The sequence below is a fragment of the Mustela nigripes genome, chromosome 2, assembly GCF_022355385.1.
Source record: "Mustela nigripes isolate SB6536 chromosome 2, MUSNIG.SB6536, whole genome shotgun sequence".
Lineage (NCBI taxonomy): Eukaryota > Metazoa > Chordata > Mammalia > Carnivora > Mustelidae > Mustela > Mustela nigripes.
The window spans coordinates 207,949,915-207,959,276 of NC_081558.1; the positions used below are offsets into that span (position 1 = coordinate 207,949,915).

The 9,362-nt window shown below is 52.4% G+C and overlaps 1 protein-coding gene across 1 annotated transcript in view; it reads left to right on the forward strand.

Annotated features, from left to right (window-relative positions):
• IL10RB (interleukin 10 receptor subunit beta) overlaps window positions 1-7,285 on the forward strand; it is a 56,606-nt gene extending 49,321 nt beyond the window's left edge. The window contains 3 exon segments of the mRNA XM_059392277.1: window positions 1,013-1,167; window positions 5,923-6,164; window positions 6,166-7,285. Of these exon segments, the coding sequence (XP_059248260.1) occupies window positions 1,013-1,167; window positions 5,923-6,164; window positions 6,166-6,244 (476 nt within the window). The 3' untranslated portion in view covers window positions 6,245-7,285.
• Window positions 7,286-9,362: the final 2,077 nt, after the last annotated feature.

A 9,362-nucleotide genomic window follows, 5' to 3' on the forward strand; every position in this document is an offset into this window, starting at 1 on the left:
AGCCGGGACCACAAACGCCCGGGTCAGAGACAAAGCTGGCGGGTAGAGCAGTAAAAACAGATTTTATTCAGTAAGGACTTGCAGGAGGGAAAGAGCTACCCGGGTGTTTTAAAGGACGAGCAAGAGAGGGGCAGAGAAGAGGGGCTCGGGGAACGGACACATCACGTAGCAGCTGAGAGGGGCCTAGGGCAGCGTCCACGCTGCTCCATCGGCGTCGAATGCCAACTGGTGTTTATCAAGTCAGGCTCCCCCTTCCCGCCAAGGCTGGGGGACAGGGGGTCTCCTTCACGAAGATCGCAATTTAGAGGAATGGCTGCAGGTCCTTGAGAAAGGTAGCCCTGGGTTTTAGGAGACACAGGTGCATCTTGAAGGGGCGGAGGAAGGATTCACAGGCATGAGCTTTGGATAGCAAAGGCTCTAGGAAAGGAAGGCCAGGTGTTGGCAGAAGAGGCGGCGAGTTCTTTTGTGACATTTTCCAGACAGAAACCCACGGTGGGTGCTAGGTCGTGCCAGCCGCAAGGCCACTAGAGGCCACACTGGAGTTCGGGCAGGTGTCTGAGTGGCCGGAGGGCTCGGATGGTGGTGTCATGCCAAGAGCTTTTGCCCTTCTCAGTACAAAGCCCCACAGCGCATGCATTTCCTTGGGGGTTCTGGGGTCCCGTTTCCTGCATCAAGGCAGCAGAGGCTTCTCCAGAAACCTGGGGAGGCTCATTGCTCAGAGTCCCTGCTAAGTGTTCTCCTCGGGTATGTCAGCAGTCATGCCCGAAACCAAAGCTGGAAAAAGACAGGAAGGGGGTGGTGGATTGGTGAGGGGGCACTTGCTGGAAACCCCTGGATCCTTGAGCAGGTGTCCCGTGTTTCCTCCTCACCGGCCTCCTCCCGAGATGGGCGTCTGGCCCCGTTTTCAGGGATTCCCACCGGATTGCCATGGTGACGGAGTGTGGAGGTCGGGTGACCCAGGTGTCCTTGACTGCAGCCTAACGCAGCACCCCACCCCCTGCTGTCCCCACAGAGACAAGCCCACCCTGGACTGTGGCCGTGGTCCTGGCAGCGTCCTTGTGCGCGGCCGTCTTGCTGCTCGGCTGCTCGGCCCTGCTGTGGTGTTTGTACAAGAAGACCAAACACGCCTTCTGCCCGGGGAACTGCCTGCCGCAGCACCTGAAGGAGGTAGGCCTGGGATGGGCCGGGGCTGGGGAGGAGGCCTTTCCTTGCCAGCCAGCTCTTGACGTGAGAGGGGACGACCAGAACTTAAAGTCTACCAGGACTCCTGTGGGAAAGGCCCTCCCTCTGGGAACCCTCTAGACCGGCAGTCGGCTAACTCTCCCCTGAAGGGCCAGATAGAGCAAATATTTTAGGCCTCGTAGCCCAAGAGGCAAAATCAAGATACTGTATAAGTACTTATAAAACCGCTTAAATGTAGGCATTTAAAACTCTTAAAACCGCGCTGAATTCCTGGGTTTCGCCATAGTTTGCTGACCCTGCTCCGAACTCTCAGAGCCTAAAATGGCGAGCGCAGGGAGCACCAGGTTCCCCGACTGGGTCTCTGGGAATGCCGGTAAGCGGGGCCGCTCCTGTGTCTGCCCTGAGGAAGCTTCTGGTGGTTGCTGGCCCTCTTTGGCATCCCTGGGCTCGTGGACACATCACCCCACTCGCTGCCTTCGTGTTCACATGACGTCCTTCCTGTGTGTGTCTGCGTCCCATGTCCTCTTCTTCTAAGGACACCAGCCATATTGGATTTGAGGCCGAAGGAGTTCATTTTACCTCGATTACCTCAATTACCTCTGTAAAGACGCTATCTCCAAATAAGTCACATTCTGAGTTGGCGACCCTGGGAGAGGCAGCAGAGCCCCTTGGCTGGAGCTGAAGCTTGTTTGAGGAATGATATGCCGTCCCGGTTCCACAGGCCCTTGGTCAGAACCACTGAGGTCTGACTGGCCCCGGGGGCCCCGGGGCCGTCTCGGAGTTCAGAAATGACACAGAAACACAGAGCCACTTCCCTGAGTCCACACACAGGCCTCTCCCACAGACTTCCTCTTCCCTGACCCTCCCGTCTCTCTTCTTCGGGTCCCCTGACCGCACCAGCCTAGCCATTAACCTCTGCCTGTGAGTTCAGGAGGAGCCCAATCTTGGGCCACTTTTCTTCCAACACAAGAAGAGCACCAGTGGAGGGCTTCCTCCTCTCCACTGCCATTCAGGGCCGTCCAGTTCAGCCCCTGGTGCTACCACAGGCCATTTTGGGTTTGCGCACATGTGCTGTGCCCAACTTCCCATGAACCATGTTTGACCTTTTCCCACTCCCTCAACTGCCCGCCCCCCACCCCTGTGGTCATGGTGTGAACAGAGGCAGACGTGCTGGTACCGCAGGGGTGCATAGTGTGGGAGGCTGGGCCCCATGCCTATGTCTCCTGAGACCTCGCTGTAGGACCCGGTGGGTTCAGCAGGCCTTATGAGGGTGACTCACTTCTGGGTGGCCCAGGCTCCCAGTGTCCTGGACTGTCTCTCCCAGTTCCCTGGAGCTGTTTTTCCAACAGGGTCTAATTCCCTGCTGTGTGATGGCCTCACCTAGTCCCCAAACTGTAGTGATCTGCACCGTGATTCAACTTTTAGGATTTGACGGATACTCCAGCCAGCATCTTTTCCCACCACAGACCCTTTGGGGACCTGCCACAGCACGTAGCCAGTTCACATTCAATTGATGTGTCATCATTGGCGGATCATGCTGGGCCTTCATAGCCCTGCACCAACCAGCCACGAGATGTGGCTAGGGCACCCTGCTCCATGGCCCATACCTTCCGCAGGGCCCTCTCCTGCCTGTGGCAGCTGTCCTGTGTCACTCTGTGAGTTGCATTCCCAGGGCAGAACATGCTGCCTCCAGACCCATGAGGCCCACCTAGCGTCACGCTAGTTCTTGGGGGGGGCGGGGGGCATCGTTGGTTCTTTACCTTGGAGAGGACGTCCAGCTCGCCTCCCCCACGGAGCCCCTACAACTTTGCAGATACGGCAGGTCCCTGCGTCCCAGGGAGTGTCCCACGCTCCAAGATGCATGTGCCCATCCACAGCCTTGTCACTTCTATCCCTTCTGGTCCTGTGGTCACATTGTCATGATAGCTGATGCCAGGCCTGGTCCCCAGACCACCCAGTTGGGGGCTATAGACTACCACCGGGAAGGACACAGTTGCACGGCCAAGGCCCCTCTCTTCTCTATAGCACAGTTTCTGAGACTACTCTGCTGCAAGCCAGGCCAGCCCCAGGGTCCCCAGAGGCTAGGGCACAAGCACCTCCACAGTGAGGGCTGGTCTGGGCCATGCAGCAGCCACGGTGGGTGGCAAGTGAGACACGTGACCCCAGGCAAGTGTTTCTGAGTGGCTAGGGACCTTTTAACAGGAGGTGTTCACCAGGATGGCGGTGCCAGAATGAGCCAGGAGGCCTCTGTGAGCTCTTGAGAAGCAGGGGGAACAAAGGGGGAAAGGCCCATTGTTTGGGTGGAAAGTGTTTTAAGTGGCGATGGAGCAGGAAACACAGCTAGTCTCTTGAGATGGGGCAGGAAGCACAGCAAGTCACTTGCTGTTTCTGCTTCTGGCTCGCCATCACAGAGACGGGTCAGACAGGAAAGGACAGATGGGACTACGTGCGTCCAGGCAAGTCAAAGCCAGAGATGGGCACAGCGAAGGGGTGGCTGGAATGAGCCCCCTCGGAGGCTAGAAGACTTTGCAGACCCACCTGCAGAGCCAGCCACTGTGATCGATCTGAGAAATGCCGGCAGGTGCTGGAGAAGGGGAGAGTTGGGGTAGGGGGGTGGTGAGAACGAGGGAGGCGCCAGGAAACTATGTAGACTGAGATCATTGCATCATGAAATTCACTAGCCTGATGCACGATGTAAGGGTCCCCTCACCATGGCCCAGAGAATACTTGAAAGTTCTGGGAGACTTAGTGGGGATGGAGACTTTGCACTGAAGCCATAGGGAGGTTTATCCAATAGGATATATTGAGACTGTGTGTGTGTGTGTGTGTGTGTGTGTGTGTGTGTGTGTGTGTGTCTCCCCCACCCGGAGACCAGCCTGGTCCTTGCTTTCCTGAGACTTACAACACGTCTTCCTCTGTTCTTCTTTCCTGTCCCCTTGCCCTGGAGAATCGAGAATGGCTCTAGTCCATTCTTACGAATCCACTGGACCCAAGGATTTGGGGAAGTTCCTTCTGCCCCCAGTGTCCTCCTTTGGACCTAATTCCTCTTGCCACCCCCCCCCCTTCCATCAGCTGCTGGAGACCCAGAAGGTGGGAGGTGGAAATCCTGACAGGTCCACACCAGGGGCAGTGCCACTGCCAACGGCTTAAATGAAGTCCCATCAAAGGGCTGAGTGTGGAGATGACATTACGAGGGCAGCAGACTGTCGGGGTGAAGCTACAAGTCAGCAGCGGAGGGGAGAAGGAAAGACACAGTGCCCTGAGACTGTCTCCACCTTGTCCTGAAGACACTGGTGGAGCTCCAAGGAGGGAAATTGGCAAACTTGAAGTCAGCAGATGTTCGGGGAAACACAGCTGGGCATCTTTCATGGTTCAAAGAGCGGGAGAGACCCAGATGGTTAGACTCAGGTTCTGGCCCGTAACCAACCCCCAACCCCCAGCTCCGGGGAGGGAAACTGACAAGGCCGTACCCATAAAATGCACTAGACAGAAACTTAGCACGAGCCACGTGTGTTTTAAATTGGCTAGTAGCCATGTCTGTTTTTTTTTTAAGTAAATAAGGGAAGACGAAATTAACATTAATGATATATTTTATATAACCCAGTATATACAAAATAATCATTTCAATACGTAATGAATAACCTTTTTAATACTTGAAATACTGACCTTCTCTTTTCCTACAAAGCCTTCGGAATCTGGATTCTGACTAGCCACATTTTAGGTGGTGAGTAAGCCACACGTGACTCGTGGCTCTCCACGGTGCAGGGCTGAGGGTTACGGACCCATCGGGTGCTGGCGAGCCCCAAAGAGGACCCTTAAACCAGCCGGAGGACACGTGGGAGATTCTGTTCTTTTTCCAAGACGTATTCATCCCATGCCTGCAACGTGCTGCTTCCTAGAGGAGGTGACGCTCGGGCCACATTTATGCCACAGCATTGGGATCGGTCTAAAAAAATGTCCCTCCCAGTTTACAAGAAAAATTATCAGAGGGGGACCTGATTGCATCATCAGAGGGTGGTCTGAGATGAAGATTCATGGTTGAATTTTTAGAAATTGTGGTAAAACACACAGAACGTAAAATTTGCCATCTCGACCATTTTTAAGTGCGTAGTTCCGTGGTGTTAAGTGCCTTCACGCTGGGTTACACTGGTGGGCAGCCAGCGCCGCTGTCCATCGCCGGAACTTTTCCATCATCCCAAATAGAGTCTGTCCCCATTAAACAAGAACTCCCCCTCTCCCCCTCTGCAGCCCCCCCATCCTTCCTACTTTCTGTCCGTGAATTTGACTCCTTGTGGGACCTCACGTTAAGTAGAGTCATACAACATTCGTCCCTTCGTGTCTAACTTACTCCACCTAGCATAACACCCTGCGTAGCAGGTGTCAGAAATCCATTCTTTTTCAAGGCTGAATAGTTTTCCACAGTATGGATAGGTCACATTTTCCTTGTCCATGCCAGCACTGACGGACACCTGCGTTGCCCTTACCTTCCGGTTCTTTCTTTGAGACCCAGCTTTCTGTTCTTCTGGGGATGTATTCAGAAGTGAAATTTTGCACTGTATGGCCATTCTATTTTTAAACTTTTGAGGAACTCTGATGCTGTGATTGTCACATGCTTTACACCAGCCTTCTCCAGCCAGGAGTTCCATATAAAATCTGTGTAAGCCCAGAAAAAGGAATGGGGAAATTTTGATCACTGACTCTGTGGGTTTTTTTCTTTTCTTTTTTTTATCCCCCTCACAGTTTTTAGGCCATCCTCATCACAGTACGCTTCTGATTTTCTCCTTCCCGCCCGCTGATGAGAATGAAATCTTCGACAAACTGAGTGTCATTACACAAGTCTCGGAAAACAGCAGGCAGAATCCTGGCGATGGCAGCCCCCCCGAGGCCCCATCTGGGCAGGGGTCCTCCGAGCTGGTCCCCGAGGAGGGAGTGCACACCGAGGGGTACAGCACCCCCCTCCTCCTCTCGCCCACCTGTGAGGGTCAGCGGGAAACCACCTGAGCAAACCCCACATCTAAAACTCTCAGATTCCAGGACAAGATCTGAACAACCAAAGAGCTAGATTTTAAAGGCTCGCTTGGCAAAAAAAAACACTCCACGGTGGAAATGTGTTGCTTTATAAAGGCCTCAATGATTAAAAAAAAAAAATTCTTGATCACTGAGGAGTATAATTTCCAGCCTCTTCTGCTCACTACTATGAGGAACAATTTTTAATTAGAAGAAACAAAAATACTTAAAATGAGGGATAAAAAAACGAGATGCGGCAAAATCCAGCCAGATGGCCAAGAGACGGATCCGGAAAGCAGCCTCAAGTCACGGTGGCGAACGAATTTTTGGGATTCTCAGGGATACTTGGACTGGATTTATTTTGCTACCTGTACATGTTCTTTATAGTGCTGGTGCTCTAGTACAGTTTTATTCTCTAGTTCATCTGTATGCATGAACGGTGCCACGTTTGGGTACTTGGCAGATAGTGCGTGAGGCTCTCATTTGCTATTTCCTGTGTCCATTCCACAGGTATTCCTTGGTCCTTTCCTCCGTCACACAGGAACAATGCTGGGGGGGGGGGGTCTAATGGTATCTGGGAGCGATCAGTCCAGGAAGCCTTGGGTTCCACTCAGGCACCTGCTAGCGTGTGATCCTTCAGCTTCCTCATCTGGACATGGAAATCAAAAGACCTAAGGATTAGTCATATTCCATGAAAAGCACCACCCCCGGGGGCGCCTGGGTGGCTCAGTCGACTGGGGTCATGATCTCAGGGCCATGGGATCGAGCCCTATGCTGGGCTCCACGCTCAGGGCGGAGTCTGCCTGAGCATTCACTCTCTTGATCTCCCTCTGCCCCTCCTCCTTCATGCTCTCTCTGTCTCTTTCTAAAATATATAAATCTTTAAAAAAAAAAAAAAATTGGCTTCTGGGTGGCTGTCATTAAGCGTCTGCCTTCAGCTCAGATCTTGATGGCGAAAGTCCCGGGACCAAACCCTGCATTGGGCTCCCTGCTCAGCAGGAAGCCTCTTCTCCCTCTCCAAGCCCCTTGCTTGTGCTCCCTCTCTGTGTCTCTCTCTGTCAAGTAAATAAATAAAATCTTAAAAAAAAAAAAAAAAGTGCTGTCTCCAGTAGGCACTCAACAAACGGTAGCTCTTCATATCAGCAATACAATCTCATGGGTATGACCTTAACCCCACACACTGGTCAGCAACCAGTGTCCCTTCCTCTGTGTCAGATTGCCCAATAAAACAGATTCCTCAAAGGCCACAAAAATGGGGGGAAATACTTCTTGGAATGACTTGACATTCTTAAAATGAAATGTCATGGGCTCAGGAAGTGGGGGAAAGGCGGGGTGGGGGTAGGGCCGGAGACGAGAAGATCGTTGACCTTCCTTGCACTCATTTTACATTTCAGTATTTTTAAATTATTTTCAGTAACACTGTGAGGGAGGGATCACCATATTTTCAATTTTTTGTGCCCCCAAACATCTTAATTGGGGTCTGGGGCTCATCTTGAGACAGGGGAGAGAAATTGATTCTCTTCCCCAGTTAAGCTCTTACTTCCTAAACACGCATCGACGTGGGAGGGGCACTCAACTTGGGGAGGCATCTGGCTCAGGAGAGAAGAAAAGAGACACCCCATCACCCACCCTCTCCCCGCTATGGACTCTCAGCATTCTTTTGCTCCCCTCGCACCTGACTCTCCTGCGTGTGTCTGAGGAATCTCCCCCCTTGCAGATGTGAAACTCTCCCTCTCTCTGGGGGCTCCAAATGTTGCATTCTCATTTCCCAGACCCCTCACTGCTGGCCTAGAGGCTCCAGCCCAGCTTTGACTTAGAAGGTGGGCACCAGCAGCAGAAGCAGGAGCTTGGGGAGAAGTAGTCAATGGCCAACCGGGGCTCACACCAGCACATTGACGTCCCCACCAGAAGGGGTCTGATTTGAACATTGCTCCTGCTTGGATCCCCACTGAAGCTATTTCCCTCCAACTCTTCTAGAGAATCTGTGAGCTCCTCTCCATGTCCATCTCCAAACTCCTTTTCTGCTTGTATCAGCCCCGATCAGTTCTCATCTTTGCATCTAAAACCTTGAGCAGGGGCCCCTGGGTGGCTCCATCAGTTAAGTGTCTGCCTGTGGGTCAGTTCTTGATCTTGGGGTCCTGGGATCGAGTCCTGCATTCGGCCCTCTGCTCAGCAGGGGGTCTGCTTCTCCTGCCTGTGCCTCTTTTTCCCCTCTCCCCACTCATGTGTCCGTGTGCACACACTCTCCCTTTCCCTACCTCCCTCTTTCTCTCTCTCAAATAAATAAAATCTTTAAATATTAAAAATAAAACTCTGAGCAGGCCACCAAGAGTGGAACGGCATGGATGTGGATTTCCCAGGCCTAAAAAAGCACATGCAGGAGGAAGGTGGGCATGAGACATCTCTCTGCTTGGTTTCCTACTTGAAGGAGTTGACAGAAACACCTTCCCTTCAGAGGTGGGAGGTCCTGAAGGGTTTAGGGAAAAGGAGTTGAAGCCCAAGATTGGCTAACTGGAGCCTGAGGGACTAACAGCCTCCTACCGAGGATCGGAGACACGAGGTGCAAAGACAAAGGGAGAGAAAACTATGGGTCCTCCCCTGCCGAGAGCTGGCAACTGATGCCTTGCCCTACTGGGAAAGACCCCAGGTATTTTGTGTGGTAAGGGTGGAACCAGGATCACCTCAGCGACCAAAGATTCAAAACACACTGAGAAATGCACTGTTGTCTGCTCCCCTCACACTGCCCACCCTCCCCAACTCCCACTGCTGACAGACATTTTCTTAGTGCTGAGAAGCAGCCCCCTCTCCTTGTATTCCCCATCCCCCTAAGTACTCCTTTCATCTCTTAACCACCTCTTTAATGATGCGATCTGCTCTTGCCTTCAGCACAGTAAATAATGGACACAGCTATCCTTTGGCAATCTTGATGATAAGGAATGCCGATTTGACTTCCGTTTCCCACAACATGGCTGACTAGACAACCTTCCTGACCCTTAGATGAAATCAACTGAAATGTTGGAGTAATGCTTAAAAAAAAAAAATTGTAGTTATTTCCTAACAAGGAAGGAAGGAATATCCAGAGGCCAAAATCTACAGAAGCTGACCAAGTGTCACGATTCACCTTGAGGGCATTTGACAAACCCTGTGGGTATCAGTCTCTCACAAGTTCTGAG